Source organism: Rhipicephalus microplus, chromosome 3, assembly GCF_043290135.1.
Source record: "Rhipicephalus microplus isolate Deutch F79 chromosome 3, USDA_Rmic, whole genome shotgun sequence".
In the NCBI taxonomy this organism is placed as follows: Eukaryota; Metazoa; Arthropoda; class Arachnida; order Ixodida; family Ixodidae; genus Rhipicephalus; species Rhipicephalus microplus.
In genome coordinates, this window is record NC_134702.1 from 248017723 (window position 1) to 248038430 (window position 20708).

General features: G+C 44.3%; 1 protein-coding gene across 3 annotated transcripts in view; it reads left to right on the forward strand.

The window, feature by feature from the left end:
- The window catches only part of LOC119161150 (rifampicin phosphotransferase), a 586004-nt gene that overhangs the window by 412107 nt on the left and 153189 nt on the right, over positions 1-20708 (forward strand). For all 3 annotated transcript variants that reach the window (XM_075890885.1, XM_037413539.2, XM_075890884.1), the window contains 4 exons: positions 3237-3325; positions 6825-6887; positions 9581-9667; positions 11594-11653. In XM_075890885.1, the coding sequence (XP_075747000.1) occupies positions 3237-3325; positions 6825-6887; positions 9581-9667; positions 11594-11653 (299 nt within the window). The remainder of the gene's footprint in view (positions 1-3236; positions 3326-6824; positions 6888-9580; positions 9668-11593; positions 11654-20708) is intronic.

Sequence of the window (20708 nt, forward strand, 5' to 3'; positions counted from 1 at the left end):
CTATAGGCTGTTTGCAGGCGGTACTATCAATTGTTCATTTTACTCGACCACTCACTTCCACTGCTTGAAAAATTATTTTTGCTAATTTTTAAAATTACTGGCGAAAATATCGTTCACACGTATCTGAACATCCATTCGGCCACAGTAGAAGGAACGCTGAAGGTAGCACGCAGATAACTATACCTTCTGTATATTTTCAGTAATAGTGTGCAGATTTCTTGAAACACCCTGCATACAATGTATGTGCATGCAGTGCACAGCGATATCGCTTGTGTATTTTATAATCGCTTTTCTGTATATTTGTATAAACGTAGATTGAAATTGACGAGTATACAGCCAAGATACCTAAACAGAAACTATAATTAGACAAGCCCCTTCATGGAAGCAGAGAAGAAAAAGGCAGTGAAGGCCATCATACCGTATAGTTACCAACTATATGGTGGCTCAGGTGTTGATATTCTTTTCCCAATTAAGCATGGAGTTGAATTATTGCTTTTGAAAACGACGACTTCATATTCAACTGTGCGATAACGAAGAAAACTGTTGTGTTGACTGAATAAGGGGCCGTCAAGTCATCTCATGTTGTCGAAATTAGGCTCAGTGCGGTATTACTATCAGTTTTAGGACTGACCACTCCACGGCGTCTACAGCAGCGGAACTAGCTGCTTTGCGTGCTGCACTTTGTTTGGTCGATCGGGAACCTCCGCAACAATGGTTGATTTTAAGCGGCTCAAGCGCTGCCCTACAATCTGTGCTGTCAGCACTGCGTCGCGGGCCATGCGAACAGCTTGTTTTTAAAATTCGATATCTTCTGCACACTTCACACGAGAAAGGACATCTTGTGACGTTTCAGTGGCTGCCAAGTCACTGCGGCGTAAAAGGGAACGAACATGCCGATACTGCCGCGCGGGCAGCTCTTGAAGGAACACGAGAAGAAGCCATAACACTTTCGCGGACTGATGCAGCCAGTAATATTGAATGACTTGCGCGTGAAATCACGTTTTCACTATGGTGCCCACGAAGCAACGAGACGAATCGTCAACACCACCTGTCCTCTTTGATGGCTCTCCGCGTGACCACTGGGCTTGACCAAAGAGAAGCCACCCTTCTTCAGTGCTTATGGCTAGGAGTGGTATTTACAAAATCTTATTCATTTGTCATAGGAATGGCCGACAACGCACACTGCGATGCCTGCCGTTGCGAAGAGACGCTACACCACATCATGCGTGACTGTCCGTTGTATGACATTCAGAGACATTAACTGGTGTTCGTTCTTGCGCGCATCCACAACAGCCACATCTCTGTGGACACTATTCTTTAAAGTGCCCGAGAGAAGACATGGCAACAGAAGGCGACAGTAGCTCTGTTTTAATTCCTACGCGACACGGACTTAAACAAGCGGCTGTAACAGCGATGTCACACACCGCGAAAGACAAGACGTGACTATGACTGAGTGTGCACGCGTGCACTGCCGAATGTGCTCTGTTTATTTCTCTCCCCTCTTTATCTCTCTTTATCTCTAGCTCTTTATCTTTATCTTTTAGCTCTTTATCTTTCATCTCCCCTATCCCCCTCCCAAGCGCAGGGTAGCAAACAGGCTGCCTATGGGTTGGTTAACCTCCCTGCCGTTCTTTTCCTCCGATTTTCCTGCCTTTCTTTCCTTCACTGCGGTATTGCTCATAACCATACTGTATAAAATAGCAAGCTATACTTCAGTATCTTTATCTTTAGAAAATTGTTCACTGAATTATTTGCAATACGTTGTTGTCTGTATAAGAAGTCAAGGGTTGCCAGCTTAGGCCATTTATAGGGGGAGCATAGAATCTACCCTGGCTATTTCGCTATCATTTGACGGCTTTTTGTTTTCCGAATTTTTGCCAGATTATGCACATCTGGTGACGCCGCACTTACTATTGATTATGTAACGCGAAATTGTCGTGGCAACTTCGCAATTCTAGCCTTGAAAATTTAACTTTGCACTAGCATTCACAAACACGCCTTGGTAAGGAATACCGTGAAATGTGGTGGCGAACAGCTTGAGTTTGCACGCAACTGTTGGTGAACGTGATGTTCAAATAATTCAAGGTGCACATTACTATTGAGCGCGCGCTCCACTCAAACACATGAGGAATCTGATGTTTCAAGAATAGGGTGGTAAATGCTGAACAAGGTCTAACTGCTAATAATAAAAGTTACCAGAGTGTACTTGAAAACTTATCCTGGAAAGATTGATGCGCAAGTAAACATTGTAATTGATGCTCTAATGCTAGCGATTGTGAATTCTAGCCTACTCGTACCGTATCTGTATTTCTTGTCACCAGAAGTCCGGCGCGTTGCGCCTCTGGAAGCTCGTCCTGGACGCGCAAAAAACGCCTACGTTTCAGCAGTACGAGCCACCTCATCCGTCTCTTCGGCCATTTATGCGTGCCCTTTATATGTCTTATTATTCGCTGCTATCCTACACACACACACACACACACACATTCATATATATATATATATATATATGTATATATATATATATATATATGTATATATATATATATATATATATATATATATATATATATATATATATATATATATATATATATTGAAAACGGTAGGCTGGAATAAAATTCATTACACTGCTTTCACGCAACGACGATACTTCTGGATACTCGTTTGACATTGGTGTAAGTGTTTGGGCTATATTTTGGCAAAACGTTTTCGGAATTTTAAGCCACACTTTCTTTCATTTTGCGTCTTACTAGTAAAACATTGTTTTGTATGATGACTGCAGACAGCAGATTCTACGAAATCAGTGGTGCCAAGTAGTTCTGAGGTTAAGTTGTGTTCGTCGACCCCGGGTGAGGCCCCGGGTGAGAACGTGCCTATTTTTATGGTAATATTATTCAGTGCTTTTCTTTTATTATTTTATGTCATCAATTGTGCAAAGCATTTTTTTTGCTCAATTTGTAATATTTGTGGGCATTTCAAGAAAAGTGGTACAAACTGAATCGAACAGATTTGAAAACAATGTTGTTAAGCAGGCTGAGAGAATAAATCAGCTTGCACTCACATTGTCGGTCTTTTACGACTTTATACTCTGTCATTTTGTGTTTCATTTTATGGGCGTCATAGTCAATGTCGATACCAGCCGTACTTTAGTCGGCGCTTGTTTTCAAGCCATTATGGTATTTGCACTTGTAGTGACAGTTGGATACTGACTGTTTGTTACATGTGCTCATACGTAGAATGGTCAGACAGGGTACTTTCTGACTTCGGATCTCTCATGACCTCCGCCGGCGACGTTTGGAGCGCGGAGGTGCCCTGTGCATTGCAGGCAAGTATACCATGCGTTTTCACATCACAAAGGTTTAGCTTTGTAAACGTTTACCTCCATTGTTACCTTCCATTTACCTTCTTATCCAACTGTCATGCACTCCCTTGGCTGCCTATGCCAGAAGTGTGCTTAACTGGGCTGCTTGGTACGGGATTACAATGGAAAGAAACAGCGCTGGACATAGGACGTTGAAATAAAGGCAGACAAGGGCGTTGCGTTTTGGGAGAACCACAGACATCAATTTGTCAGATATCAGCACCCTTGTATATAGTTCTTACCTCTCGAGCACTATTTTTGCCGTCTTATTTCTTCGTCTCACGAGTCTGTCGACTGCAAAGTGCATGAAGCTGCCGGTTCCTTCATCATCGATGTCTTTTGCCGAGGCTCGCACTGAAAACGATATGAAACTGGAGTCCTTCCGGTATTGTCGTAAGATGACTTATGGAGGGGGCTTGAGCTTCCTCGGTATGAAGCGGAGTATGTCCTGGTAGCTGCACAGTATCTCTGTAATGTAATCTATGAATAGTCTGCAGTGATTCGCCAGTGAATGCCAAACATAGTTCCTTAAAGGAGTCCGCAGCACTTTTTACATACCTAGAAAAAGCAGCAGATCTGCAGTAAAAGCCACTGTAATGCGCGTAATAATTTGTTGGCAAAATGAGTATTCTTGTGCTGCCCTTATTTGTTGTATAATGTTGTGTAAAAGCCAGACTTGGGTCAGCTGGCCGGTGGCGCCGTTATCCTTGCTTGCACTAGCTTCTTCAATTATACTAACAATATGTTCAGTACAGTTTTTATTTAAAAATGCACAAATGCCTCTGTGTTCGAAAGAACTGGAAGTACACAAAGGTTGGCAGTTGAGCTGCAGTTGAGTTTTCATTTTCTTGACCTTATGGAAGGTGGCAGCCGGAATACTAAGCGCGTGCTCTTTCAAACACTACGGGTCGGTATCAATTATAACTGTCGGCGTTCGGTTATTGCAATAAAAAACATGTATTCATACAAAGAGGCATCTGCAAAGCCGCTGCTAAGCCTGTCGCTGCAAACTAGCTCAGTTGTACGCTTCTCACGAGCTTGGCGGAGGCCTTTATTTAAATGATCCTGTTTAATGAGGATGATCCTGGTATAGCCATTTCTTTCGCTGCTCTTCCCGACGCAAAACAAAGCTAGGTAGCACCAAACATTCACGTACTTCAGTCTTAAAGCTTCTTAAATGTATTTTGCAACAAAGGATTATTGAGTCCCAAAAGCAACAGTAAGGCTACTATGTAAGCACCCAGAAGGGGTTTCCGCGGCACATGTGAAGTTGGCGCAAAGCCAGACTTTACCGCAATAACACTAGACGACAATATGCAGAAGCTCTGAATGACGTACAGAAACCGACTATATGGAACTCGAGTAAATCTAATCATATATCATACCGAACTGTCGGAACATTGGATATGTTTAAAATCCCACAGTTCGAACGTTCCTAGAAGTAGGCTCGCCCGCAAAGTAAGCTCTGTTTTTCTCAACAAAAGCGATTATCGCGCATTAATTTGGTAGAATGGGAGGTTGATATATAAGAGCCACATGCAGGGTGACTAGAAACTACCACGTGCCATGGTGGTTTTTTCCAGCGTGGACGATTTTGAGTAGAAATTTTGTTACCTCTGCATCATACATATAACCAAGAAGCTGGAGAATAGGTGTTTGGCTTTACACTAACCGCCACCCATTTTTATGTTTATTTGGGTCCGCACGTATGCAATGACTGGCGAAAAATTACTACGTATAAGAGATGCCAGGCCCTCATTCTTTTCTCCTCCTATTTCACCCCCCTACATGAAGCCTGGCCACGCCACTGATGTGCAATCAGCTTGTTTTGTATAACATTGCATAATTCAGCAATCGTTGATAACAATTATAAAAATGCTTTTTCACACGCGGCAGCATCGAAGCTTGCTTTTATTTCCTGTGGTAAATTTTGTGTGAGCATTCGATTGTGCGATACCTCTGTGTGTGTTGTACCACAATGGTAAAGACTGTGAATACGATGCCACACTTAGTGAACTGAGTTTCTTCATTCTTGTGGCACTTGTGGTACATTGCACAAGTCTTGTGGTACATTCTTGTGGTACATTGCACAAGTCTGTATGATCGTTCACACGTACATTGCACGAAACGCATAGGTTCTTAAAAAATTGCACCATCTTTTATTGAAGGAATGAAGTAGGATTCGAAGCAGAGTATGGGTTGACCTAGGGTTAAGTTCATCACGGGTACCTTACCCTACCTTCACGCGTCCTTGCAAAATGAGCACACCTCGATTTCACAGTAGTTTTTGTTGCTGTTACTCGTCCCGAACTCTTGTTAGAGCACGCCACGACGCTTCATCGCCACTCCACGTAGAATACGTGTGATCATTGCGCATCTGCATGTTTTCGTTGCCCGGTGCGATAGCGTGATGGCTGAGATCACGTGACGCGTGAGAGAGTGTAAAGGGAGGTACCACAGCCTCCTACACAGCCACTTACGCAGGCCCACACGTGCTTGCGCGTTCGGGCCTGCGTAAGAACCTGGGAGAGGAGACAGAAGGAGAGAGGACACCCATGCACTCTAAAGGTGCTGATGCCACGCACTGATTTGAGTTCAATTTTAAGAAGCTTCACATCTAAGTGTGTATCATGTCCGAGCACCGCGGCCGGGACACAGCATGTAAGGACTTATAGGTTTCATATTGAAAGAAATAACCATAAATGTTGTATCCGTGCGGACGCCCATCATACACGAAAAATAAAAAAATGGGTGTGTGGGAGGTAAAAAGGGACGACAATACAAGGTTTTGAAAAATATTAGCATAAAAACGGGTGTACAATGGGTGTTTTATTGAGAAATCACTCTTGAAGGTATGAAACAATTTAGGTGCAGATGTTTTGAGTCGATTCTCACTTCCCTTTGTTGGCGCAATCGCGGTCATAAAACAGAGAAAGCCCGGCTATTTTTCGCAAAGCTGATGGCCGAAGCAGTTGAACGAATACAAACGACGTCGCTGCTGCTTACAGCATCCCTATAAGCCCGCAGAGCAAGACACTGAACAACGCCAACAAAAAGATGAAGGCTAACTGGAGGCAAACCGGAGGCTTCCGGCAACGGACGAACACGCGATGATTTTACCTAACTATGATCTTGTGTAGCTGTTTGCATATATTTTTTCGCCCACAACCAGCGCAAGTCATGCAGAAATAAAAAAATAAGAAAGCCTTAATGCTTGAAGCTGGTTTCCTTCGATTTTGCACTGCGAAACCACGTTCCGCACCACAACATTGGCAACTTTTTTAGCTGCGTCATGTCGCATTGGATGACTCATCCAATTCATTTCGGCTTTTTCTCGGTGACTTTGATATGTGAGTTTCACTGTATTTCTATGTGGGTGGTATGTAAGTATCTGTTTTTGTGCGTATCTGTGAGTTTATAAATTTCATTTTTACAATACTGAGCAACTTTTGGTTCTCAACAGAAAATTGCGGCAGAAGTTAGCAGACATCCAGAAGCTAAGGAGTTCAAGAGCATGGATACTGAGGTATGACCTGCAAACATTCCCATGTTCATGAAGTGTTCAGTTGTTTTCTGCGCCATCTTCTTTGTGTGGCAGTCATTTTTTGTCATATAAAACAAAGGTACTGCTTCAGTTGTATCAAGATATAGATTTACAGGTTGTAATACGTACACTGCACAGACGCTATGTTTATAATGGCTAATGAATTTTGCCTAGTTTATTCCTAATCCAATACAGTGTAATATTTACAATGCCTCGCTGGTTACCCAAAGGTTGATAGATAGATATGGGTAGTTTCACGTTGTGAACCCATAATTACTAAGCGGATATTTACAGCATGTAGCAGTTAAGCTGTGTGCGATGAATTGCGCGCCGATACATGCAGTCAAAACGTGCTATCAAAAACAAGGTTAGCTGGAATACCAAATTTTTTGCTTTAAATCATGCTTCGCAAGAAAACACAGCTAGGAGTGAAATATGGTACTTCATTATCAATGTGACCTTCTTATTGTCACACCTCAATGCGCGAAAATTTAAACAAAAAGAGACGTTCGCGACAACGAAACTACGATTTCGAAGCACTACCTATAAACGACACCAAACTGATGAGAATGGTTCAAGCAGCACAAAATCATTTGGCGTTACCACTTCACTGAACGTTCGATCGTGTTAACGTGAAACAAGTGCGGGCATCACAAAATAAGAAAAACGCACCTAACTTCTAATACTCTAATCTGAGACGCTGTTACAAGTAATATGCACGTCGTTTCAAATATCATCCCAAAGTACTCGATGCAGTGAACCAAAGGTGATAGAAAATAACAACAAAGATTATACAAGAGGCATTCGTTGGCGGCCACTTGTCACTAGTTATTATCACTTTCAATAAAAGTATTCTTGTAGGACCGCTTCAGAAATATATCTTCCGTTCATTCAAAGAATGGGTCATGCACTTTGAAATATATGATCAAGTGATTTCGCGAGACTCGCTGCACATCAGACGGGTGACAAGGTAGCATGCACCGCGTGCGTGTTTAAACGAAGTGCGATGTGCGCCTAAACACGGCGAACGCGCGAGGCGCGGCGGCGTCGACCGTTTTAAAGAATGGCCACACACTAAGTGGGGCGCGCACACCCAAGCACACTACCCAAAGTGACATCATCGCACCATCTAGCTGCTGATGACACAAACGCGCTGAAGTTCCAAGGCCCTGAGGTCCACCAGACACTGTATAGTGTGTATCAATGGGTTGCCGTTAGCATTCCCGGAAATGCGCACTTCATAGCCCAGTGCCTTGAGCCACGCACTGATACTGAAAGTTCACTACTTTAACGCCCAGTGACCAAACGTTTTCTTCGATTTTCTTTTTTCAATATGTTAGTTTGTATTCTATGACGTCATGTACTTGACAGAAATATGTCAGCTGAGCCGTATTGGACCACTGCGTTAAACACGTTCGTGTTAAAAACTAGGGAAGATCGAAATATCCAGGAAAACGTGTTTCAGCTCCGCTAACATGAAACCTGGAAAATGGCAAATCTTTAAGCGCTTTTTTTTCTATATCTGCTTCTTCTTCCCTTAGTGCCTGGTTTCAAATCCTTATGGCATGTAGGGAAGCTCCACTTGCGTCGTTGGCTGTTAGTTGGCTTAAATATAGCCTTTTTTCATTGTAGTGCACTGGCGGCGAGTAGTGGGATTTATTCAATTTTCGTGGCGCATACCTGCTTCTCTGATTGACCGTGGCTGTGTTTAAATTCTTAGACAGCACGTAGACAGTCTACGCAAACTGCTAAGAAGATATCACTGAGCCCATGCTGTCTGAGAATTGAAACACGTCTCGACGGCTTTTACGCGCCAATGCGCGATGTGATGTCGAGAAGAAAAAGCTAAAATAAACAAACGTACCAGTCTTAATTTCTGGCCTATTTCGTGTTGAAAGCAAAAACAAATAAACGTTACTCACATTGAGCGTCTGGGGAAGTGTCTGCTTGTGTGCAGATGACAGTCCGGCGAGATACGATCTACCTGAGCGATTCGCTGAGCCGCCATCTTCTTTAGACAGCAAAGTGGCCCGCATCGTATTCGCCTTCGATGTGGTCTTCTCGGAGCTGTCGTTTTTGCCGGCTACATGAGAATTGGAATGGGACTTAAGATGGCCGCTGTCCATCTTGCTGTCTATCAAGCCATCTACGAAAAGTATTGGAACACACCCCGAGGCTATATGAGACGCAGTGGCCTACACATTGACAAAGCGATAACATAGATTGCTTTGCAACGTCATCATCACGGTATATTTGCGCTACAAATTTTGACCACCTTCTGTAGTCATCATGCATAATAGGATGACGTCATCGTGTCAAGTTAACTTTTTGATAAAGTATGACTACATAACACCATGACGAAAGCAGACGCCGACAAGCCTAGCACCCTCTGTTGGTTCGCACAAGAAAGAAAGAAGTGTTTTTTTTTCAGGTGACAAAAATGAGATTGCTGTGCTGATTTATAGTTGATCCATCCAACTTCTTGCCTGCTGTACGCACTTCTGAAAAGTACGCAGGGCATGCGGAGTTCTTTCAGCTGCAAGATGCTCGTGTACTTTCGGCGTATAAAACATGATGTTCTTCCAACATAAAGCTTGTTCATACATGAAGTTGGCTTGTCTAGCAATTTACTCGCAATGTTTTGTTATTATGTTCTGTATTTTTACATTTTACAGGTTGCTTTGCAATGGCTTCTCGAGAATGACGCAGGAAATATTTTCCGGGAGTTTCTACAGCGCCATGGTCACCGCTGCATCAATGAGGTAATAACCAAGTTGTTGTCACATAGAAGGCCTGCCCTCAATTAAGTATACCATAACTGGTTGTAACCTGTGAGGTAGGAAGTAAAAACGAAGGTTAGAAGACAGAATTCTGTTGTGTTTTTGCATGGCTAAGTGGTTAGAGGTGTTCAAATTTATTCAGCTCTGTTTATTAAAGAGCGTCTTGCGTAGGAAACATTATCTCAGATGAACTTTTATCAAAGACACAAAATACCAAGAAGGAGCACATGAATGGATTATTATTGTGACGTCGAGTCATTTGCCATATCCTATATTATCAAAAGCAACTCTTCCACTATACGCTGATTCGTGAGCTTTCAACCTCTTCAGATCTGATGAGTACGAGTGTGATGTCTTGCGTCACGCGAAACTTTGTGTGTTTTCAAAGTTCTAGTTCTTACCACCAATAATAAATAGCTAAGTATCCAGTCTATGCCCTGCGCTGTCGAACTTAAGTATATTGCTCTTTCCAGACACTAAACACCAGCACTTTATATATTACCATGTGTTCATAATATACGGTCATTTTAATTAAACTGCCTCATAATAAAGTTTTTATAGCGAATTAAGGTAAATAAATATAACCTTCTTTAGATGCAGATTAATTGTTGCGTGCCGTTCATAATGTAGAAATTAGTGGAAAGAAAAACATTGAAAAAATGAAATGAAACTTGCCGACACGCACTCAAACAAGTAATAATGAAATAAACCGTGCCCCATTCTCACTTAGGTTTCATTGACCGCTAGCGCGTTTTACAAATGCAAGGGAAACTGAAAGGGCACGATGAAAACCTTCACATCAATGTGGCTTATACAGTAGGCTTTGTGAGTAGAAGCATATGATTGCCACCAATACAATTAGGCCCATTGGTTTTTGTTTTCGAAGGAAGTGTATACTTTGCCTAAAAAAAAGGATGTCTCACTGCGTTGACGCAGCCATGTGGGCTTCGACGTGATCTCAAGAATATTTCATTGCGGCTATTTTTCAAGGACAGTTCCTTGCAGTTTTAAATGACCATATTATAGAACGAAAGGCCAATCATGGCTGTAATACTGACTCGCGAGATGCCACACAAATATTGAACGTCATATTCGGCAATTGATTGAAGTTTAGCATTTCAAGTGCGACTTCGTGTACACCTGCACTGTACAGGCGTAGTCAGCTCGACTATGCCCACTGCAGGGCAAAATCGTGTGCCCAGTTTTCTCAAATAACCTCGGTTCATCTTGTTACTGGCATGTTATACCTGCAAACTTCCCAATCCTATCTGCACATCGAAATTTCTGTCACCCGTTCAGGCGTTCACCATGTGGCCGAACTGGGAGAGTGTAATAACTAGAAGAATAAACATGGGGTGAAACCTATTCAGCCAATATTCTCGAATCATGCAGGGTAGTGTACTACTATTTCTTAAAAGAGCGGAATATATAAGCTTCATCTTCACGGTGCTTACCTATATCATAAACATGGAGGCTTCCAAAGAAGTTTGAACTTAAACTGTGGACGATGCAGTGAGCGGTGGGAAGGAAACTTGAAGGTGGATCCTTAAGAGACAACAAAAGAGCAGAGTGGGTCAGGGAACGAAGTGGTGTTAAGAATAGAATAGTTGAAATTGAAAAAAGTAAATAGACAAGGGCCCTGCACTCAGCGCATACGCAGGATAAACACTGGTCATTAAAGATCACAGACTGGATTCGAAAAGAAGGCATCGTAACTTACAATTTTGGCTCAGTAAAAATACCTTTTTCATGCTTGCTGTAAATCTATGATCGCAAGTAAAAGTATTCAGTCGGTCATCATGTTTATATGTGGTATATATGCTTGTCACCTCAGAGCGTCTGTAGCACTTGTCCTTTGCCGTGCTGGTAGCTAAAACGCACCACTTTTGTCTTCTGCTTCATTTACAGTTTGACGTTTACTCCAAGACGTGGGCCATGGACCCAAGGCCCTTAGTGAAGAACCTTCAGGTAAGAAGGCAAGAATGAATGACATAAAGTTGGCAACATTGAGGCACACTGGTTGACTAGGTTGATTAGGAGGGAAAGAATAGCTCAGAAAGTCTGGCAGACGTTTCGATAGGAGGCCCTATTATTGTGGAATGTGCCTTGCCATTGCTCTCTAGATATTTTTAAGGGTTTTATTATTGGTGCCACGACCAGCGGCGGTGCTTGTCTTCCTTTGTACGCACCGTCTCGAAAATAAAACTATATAGCTGATCAGTATACTTTGCTCCTTTAAAAAGGTAGTAACGGTGCTCATGAATAACGACGTGGAGAAATGAAACCCTACAAAATGAACAAAACGAGAGCGGTACTGCAAAGTGAAAGTCACCAAAGGCACGGGGAAGGAAAGAGCAGCGCTCGAAAGACATTAGGATCACCCACAGTTGTGTGCTTAGCCATGCTATCGCGAAGGCTGCGGGATATGTTTCGCACCTCTATTTCGCAAAGGAATGCCTCTGAATAAGAAGCACCAACTGAAGCGCATGAGGTGACGGGGAGCGTTTTTTTCTTCAAAGATAACATGCGGACTGTGAGTGACTGAAAGAGAGTCGTCTCAATGACACGTATGTGGCCCTGAGTGTGATTCTAGAAAAAAATTCTAAAGTCAACAGCAAACGCGTACATCGGCCGTCGTTGTAGGAGTCCAGGAAATACAGAATGGTCAATATACTTAGGCGCGACGTAGACTTAAGAAGATGAAAATAAGAAAAGACAAAAACGAAAGAGGAAGCCAGAGGAAATTTCGGGAGATGAAAATTATTTGACATTGCTTGGGTAAAGTTGGTCGCAAAAGGGGGGAAGTGTAAAAGGAACAATGGTCTGAGATTTCTAGAGAATATACAAGTACACAATAGCAGCATGCGCGTACATACTTACATACATACATACACACATACATACATACATACATACATACATACATACATACATACATACATACATACATACATACATACATACATACATACATACATACATACATACATACATACATACATACATACATACATACATACATACATACATACATACATACATATATGTAGACGCAGGGGCAGTGATGGACAACTTGTAGGAACAATATAACTGAGAAATGACGAATAAATTTGCCAAAAATATTGTAGAGATCTTCTTAGAAATAAGTGCAAGGCAAATGTAAAAAAATAAAACTGGACGAAAAAATAACTTGTAATGGGCAGCACCCAAACTTGCAACCTTCGAATAACGCATACAACGCTCCACCAACAGAGCTACTGCTGCCGCTATAACCCCGTTCACTTCATGGGGTGCGTATGTGCATTTAAACCTGCGATTGTGAGTGAGCGCCACATGCTGCCATTAAGGTGAGTGTGGGACACGAATTAGGTGTCTGCTGGCTTCACGTAGCATGTGATGGTAATACGAACTGGAAGCTGACTAATATTACTGGCACAGCGCTTTTTTCATCTTGATTAGATTACAATCACTACTAATCACACCCCCTATACATTTTTTATATAATTGTCCGTCATTTCTCGTTGATATCGTGATACAGAAAATTCTCATCGATACCGTGATAGGAAAAGTATTACACCTTAATGTAAAGTAAACTTGAAAACAGCAAAGTGAATGAAAAATAACTTGCCGTTAATAAACCTGCGACCTTCGAATACCACCTTTGATTCTCCACCGAATGAGCTACCATGGCGGCTATCCCCTCATCCACTTTGTTGGGTGTATATTTGAAAAAAACTTGCAGGTGTGAGCCAATGCCACCAGCAGCCATGGCGGCATTTGTGGACCACGTGGGTGCTCATAAAGCCTCCTTTTAATTTTTATTTCTCTTCGAAAACTCAGCTTGATACGTCTGTGATCACTACATAAGCTTTTGGTCCTATAATCATCTATGTTCATTACCCAGGCCGATCATACATCCTACGTGGCATCAATACATAATCTATCATCCACTCCAGTCTTGCCACCTCGCATAATATATACCCTTAGCACTTTTTGGTACTGCTAAAAAATATTACATCATGCCTTTCACACATAACCATAGGCATTCTGCCTGTTAGGTCAGTATATTGATTCATGTCTTCTATGTGCCCATTCCTATCTCCTAAAATAATTACCTCGCACTTTCTCCTTTTTCATCAACGGCAGTGAACTTCAGTGCAACTAGCAGCAATGGCGATGACTGTAGAACACTATTTAACAGCCTGTTTTGCATCACGTAACACGTGAAATTATTGCAAGCTGGAAGCTGACCAATACTCCCTTCTATAAGTCCTAAGGCACCGAATCTGCCATAATGAGATCGTCGGTAAAGAATGAAGGAACGAACTTTATACTCAAGGGCTAGTTTTATTTTTCTTGTTAGACACAATACTAATCAGATCTAACTACCAATAGTGCGAAGAAAATACAAGTTAAAGTTTTACACATAGCTGTCATGTAAATGTGAAGAAAGAAATGTGGAGGAAAAGATAACTTTCCGTGGGCAGAAACCGAACCTGCGACATTTAAATAACGCGTTCGATGATCGACCAACTGAGCTTCTACGACAATTCTCTCCATCCACTTTATTGGGTTAAATGTGAATTAAACCTTGGAAGAGTCATTGGGTCCCCCTAGCAGCCTTGGAGGTGAGTGTGGAACACTATTTATCAGCGTGATTTGCGTCACGTAGAACACGAACTTATTGCGAGCTGGCAGGTGACCAATAATCTCTCGTGTACAACATAAGGCACGAAGCCTACCAGATCGAAACCTCTTAATGAATGAAGGAAGCAAGTGTATACTTAAGGGCGCGATTTCATATGCGACATTTCCTGAGCAAACTTCGGCAACCTGGAGCATGCCTATCTATCTATCTATCTATCTATCTATCTATCTATCTATCTATCTATCTATCTATCTATCTATCTATCTATCTATCTATCTATCTATCTATCTATCTATCTATCTATCTATCTATCTATCCATCTATCTATCTATCTATCTATCTATCTATCTATCTATCTATCTATCTATTTATCTATCTATCTATCTATCAAGTCACCTGCAACATTTAGCTCTCCTAGCTATTTCGATAACGTTACCAATACCAAATTCGGTATAACGGCATAAGTGACATGTTGTAACCTGCAAATCGTCACATGTATCTCAAGAATGTCATAATTTACATTTCTTGGTCTTGCTTTCCTTGTGGTGGTTTCATTCACATGACATGATGCTAAACTGATATGCTATATATTATGGTGGACGAGCTGGTCCTTCCCTGTACCCATCACGAAGCTCCGCAACGGCCGCATCATCACGGGTCCTACCATGTCCCAGGTTCAAGGTACATGGTCTTCCCCACCCGCCTCTTCTGTGGCTCCTACCTACAATGTCCTATCTCCTGCTCGGGAACCTGGCGTATTTTTCGGACAGGATGGCCTTGACGTTGACAAGTTGCTATACTTGAATGAACGGATAAGCGCCAGCTTTAGGAGGGACCCGACACTCATGCTTGCCAACCTGTTTTTTTTTTTTACCTTGACGGCCCTCCTTGGGTGTGGTTCGAGACGCAGGAAGCCGACTATACTAGCTGAAACATTTTGAAGGAGAAGATCGTTGACCTTTTTGGGAACACCACGGCATAACAGATCACTGCGCAAAATCAGTTGGTTACTCGGGCGCAGACACCTGCCGAATGCTACATCGCATATATTCATGGCGTCATTGCCGTTTGCCGCTAGGTTGACGAACACATGCCCGAGCCTGAAAAGGTATCGAATGTGCTTAAAGGCATCCACGACAATGCCTTCAACCTGCTTGTATTAACTAACGTCCCCACCATCGATGAAATCATCAAAGACTGCCGGCGGTTTGAACCCGCCAAGAGCCACTGCATCACGCAGAGAGTCACGCGACTGCCCAACACGGCGGCAACTTCATCATGTGAAGCCGCTCGCCAACCACCCAGATATGACCACGTCACCCGAATTCTTCGTCGGGAGCTTGAAGCTACCTGTGCAGCTCACATTTAACTGCCTGTTTTTACAACTCAAGTCACTGACCCATCACAACCATCGGTAGCCTTGATTCAAGCTGTGGTAAGGCAGGACTTCGCTAATCTCGGCCTTCCGTCAGCGTGTACCGTTACTCACCCTGAAGTAGCCCATACCCCTCAGGTAACGCTCGCCAATCTGCTCGATCATTGCCCTTCCGAAACCCTACGTAATGGCGAACCCCCGATGTCCAGCCTATCTGCTTTTCCTGTCATCAACCTGGACATATTTCTTGTTATTGCCGTCGCCGCTTGTCCAAACCACCACGTTAGACCTACCTTACTTATATGAGCCCTACTGCTTCTGGACGTCAAGCTGCTATACCGCCCAACTTTTACTCGCCGCCTCCTCATGGGTCTCTTCCCACTGATGCCCTTTCTTCCAGTCGCCGCTACTCCCACTCCCAATCGCGGCTACGCCACCAATTCCGCTCTCCGCCTGCTCGGCGCTTTTCCTCGCCGAGCTTCTATGGGCCATCGCAACAGGAAAACTAGATGTTGCAGCTTATGGAGGTGAAGCTGAAATACCAACGACGCCCGGAACTCCTCTACTGACGCTACCCACGCCACAGACCCATTGAAGTAAAAGTCGACAATGTTCCTGTTACTGCCCTTGTCCACACAGGCGTCCACCTATCTCTTATGAGCGCACATCTACGCTACCATTCACAAAAGATCATGACGCCATCTAAGACTCAAACGATAGATGTTCCCGATGGCGGCGCTGTAGAAGTCGTCGGAAGGTGCACTGGATCGTGTCAACATTGGTGGTCATCACATCGTAGTCCTATTTGCCGTTCTAGATTGTTGCCCCCATGACCTCATATTTGGCCTTGATTTCTTCTCAGCACACTCGGCTTTAAGTAACTGTTTCGGCACGTTCAGCTTCGACCTTCCCCTGCTATCTGATGCCTGTGAAAAGCCCGTCAACCGCCTGGGTCCAACAACATTTGTTCGCTTGCCGCCTCGAGCTGTAACATACGTCTGTCTGTCTTCAACCCCTCCAGTTCCCGAAAGAGACTGTATCATTACATTGATAACAGATGCACGACTGACGCGCAGTATTACAGTGCCGCATACCATTGCCACCATAGTGGGCAACTGTGTGTTTCTTCTGCTCCTAAATTTTGGCCTCGTCCCTCGTGTGTTGCCCTACCACATGTCGCTTGCTCAACTCACTGCCATAAGAGGTCATGAGGTAAACGTTGTCGCTGTAACTGTTCCAGACCATGCCAAAGTCTTACGCTTACCCGGTTCTGCCAAAGCAATCTTTCACAATATGATTAAACAAGACCTTTCGCCTGATCAGGCGGACGCTCTCTGCTGCGTTTTGGCCTCATACGGTGCCATTTTTGGTATCTGTGATCACACCTTGGGCCAGGCTAGTATTGCCAGGTACCCAACTAACACTGGTGACTCTGCGCCCATCCACCGTCGGTCTCACCGCGTGTCTGCATTAGAACGAGCAGTCACTCAGAAGGATGTGGCAACATGCTATCGAAAGACTTCATCAAACCATCGTCAAGCCCTTGGGCTTGTCCAGTGGTTTCGGTAAAGAAGACGGCTCCTGGCAGTTCTGTATCGATTATCGGCACCTCAATAAAATAACCAAGAAAGACGCGTGTTCTCTTCCACGTATTGACGACGCACTTGTCTGTCTTCATGGCGCTACCTTTTTTTCATCTCTTGACCTCCGATCTGGCTGCTGGCAAATTGTTGTAGATGAAATGGATCGTGAGAAAACTGCATTCATTAACCCCGATGGCCTTTCTGAATACAAGATTATGCCGTTTGGTCTCTTCAATGCCAAAGCAACCTTTGAGAGAATGATTGACACACTGCTTCAAGGATATGAATGGCCGACGTGCTTGTGTTACTTATGACGTGATAATCTTCTCACCCACCTTCGCCACACACCCTGTACGCCTTTCGACCATTCTATCAACATTCCGACATGCCGGCCTCCAGCAGAGTTCCTCGAAGTGTCGCTTCGGTCTTCGTCAAATAACTGTGTTGGGCCACCTTGTTGACGCTTCCGGTCTACGACCAGGCCCGGTAAAAGTACGCGTAGTAATGAACTTCCCCGTTCCGCGCTCTATACATGATGTTCGCAGTTTCGTGGGCCTATGCTCTTACTTTCACTAGTTAATAATAAAAGACTTTGCGGCACTCGCACGCCCATTCACCGACCTTCTCATACATGACGTCCCGTTTTGTTGGGGTCCTTTTAAAGCTAACGCTTTCTCTCGACTTACCACTGCTCTAACGACACCACCGATACTTGCACACTTCAACCCAGATGCCCCAACAGAAGTGCGGACTGACGGTAGCGGTCACGGCATCGGCACAGTTTTGGCCCAAACTCAGTGGGGCACTGATCGTGTATTTGCATATGAAAGTCGTCTTCTTTCAAAATCTGAGCGTAACTACTTCATAACAGAATGAGAATGCCTTGCCCTTGTCTGGGCGGTTTAAAAATTCTGTCTTTACTTGTATGGCCGCCTGTTCCTAGTCGTCACAGATCATCACGCTCTCTGTTGGCTTTATTCACCGAAGGACCATTCTGGACGACTTGGTCGTCGGGCATTGTGTCTTCAGGAGTACTCCTACTCAGTTGCCTACAAGTCTGAACGCCTCCGTCTGGATGCCGATTGCTTGTCCCGCTACCCTGTTGAACAACCAGATGAATCGGTCGGCGAACCTGGGCCCAGTGCCATGTCCATGTCTAGGTTTCATCAGATTGCTGACGACCAGCGTCGCGATTTTTTCTTGCGGTCACTCATTGCCCGTCTGAAATCTGAGCCTAATGACGTGTCACTCCGCATGTTCGTTCTCTTAAATGGCACGCTGTACCGTCGTTGCGTGCAGCCAGATTGCCCTGAGCTACTTCTAGTCGTGCCTAACCTTCTCCGTTCAGGGATGCTGCATGAGCTTCACGAGAAACCAACTGCTGGCCACTTGGGCGTATCTCGCACGTACGACCGCTTCCGGCGCCGCTTCTTTTCGCGTGGTCTCACACGGTTCGCTCGACGCTACGTGGCCTTCTGCGATAAATGCCAATGCCGGAAACGACCTGCTGCACTCCTGCTGAACACCTTCACCCGATCTCTATCCCTACTAAACCTTACTTCACTGTTGGTGTAGACCTCCTCGGACCGTTCCCTGAATCAAACTCTGGGAGCAAGTGGGTCACCGTTAATATTGAGCATGCGACAAGGTTTGCCATCACTGGAGCGCTTCCCACCAGCACTGCTACTGACGTTGCCGACTTTTTGCTCCGCGATGTAATTCTACACCGTTGCGCTCCTCGGCAATAGCTCACCGATTGTGGACGCGCATTTTTGTCACGCGTACTCGACGACTTTTTGCGCTCTTCCTCAACGCAACGCAAACTGACGACTTCCTACCATCCTCAAACAAATGGCCTTATCGAAAGCCTAAATCGCACCCTCACGGACATGCTCTCGATGTATGTCTCATCTGACCACCATGAACCTAGCACTACTTCACATGACGTTTGCATATAATTCATCTCGTCATGATACCGGAGGGTATTCACCTTTTTGTATACTCTATGGTCGCAATCTGACCTCAGCACTGGACACTCTACTACCGATGACTACACCTCCGCCGAGCGATTACGCATGTGATGCTATCAATCATGCAGACCACGCAAACAGATTGCCCACTCTAGGCTGTTGAGTTCACAAGCAACCCTGAAGGCTCTCTGTACGACAGCAAGCATGTCGACGTTGACTTCTCACCTGGTTCTCTAGTTCTTCTCTGGTGACCAGTTCGTCGTGTCTGATTGTCAGAGACGTTGCTATCTCCCAACAAGGGACCTTACCGTATCATAAGACGGGTAACGGACGTTACCTATGAGGTCATTGCAGTCTCCGGCACACACCTGTCTGCGAACACCCCCAGTGATGTAGTTTCCGTCAGTACGTTGAAATCATACCGCCCTTCTTCTGAAGAACACGTATCAAGTGCACCGAGCCGGTGCTTTTACAACCTGGGGGGAAATGCTACGTAGCTATCGCATGAAGGGTGAACCATTATGTGGACAGAAGACGACGAAGAGGACTGGTTTGCTCGCTCTGTGTGCTGTGCTCCAATTTTATCGGTGTAAATACGCTGGCAAATAGTCACGTCCTATCTCATTTTACGTAACACTATTGCTGCTTGGCGCATATAAAAGAGAGACCCTACCATAGAAATATTGAGATGTATGTCATGTAAGTCATGACTAGCCTCCACGCTCATCGTGAGCTTGCGGTTGTTTTGCTAGCTTCACATATGCCAAAATTTGGAATTACATAACGTGAACTAATGACAAAGAGATATGACTGGTGCAAGTGTGATAATTATCACGGGCGTGTCATGTAAGAACATGACTTCATACTGCACTCATGATGCGCTCATGGCTATTTCACTAGCTTCACCTTTCCCATGGTGCATGAATACTTTATGTGGAGCGAAAACCGGGACTACACAGTGCCCGATAATATTCTGCTTCAAAAAAAGCCCGGGAGATGGCGCTACAAACTTTTGCCCCGGCTACCCTCCTTCCTCTCGATGTAGGAAAGCCCCTACGTAGGAAGGTAGGGGCGATCGATTGTCGTCTCCACATTACCTTCGCCGCACTGTCAGCCTCCTTCTTTATCTCCCCCTCATTTGCGGCGTCAATTCAAGGGCGTCGCGTGGTGGCTATGGCGCGATAACCCGGTTTTCTGAGATTTCGAAACCGTCGCCCACGTGCCGGATGTGCTTTGTGGAATTCGCCAGCAGCTCGCCACGGTCCTTACAGTCCCTTAATAGAAAAAGTAGCGACACTCTCCTCCATATCTTCTTCAAAGTGTCCAACCCTCCTTTTCCAAGTGTCCAAACCTGATCTATATTCTCTCGCAAACGGCCAAAGTGCGGGTGCCAGCACAATAACCTGGCCCGCGCCACTTTCTTATCAATAATGCCATGTCACGCTGA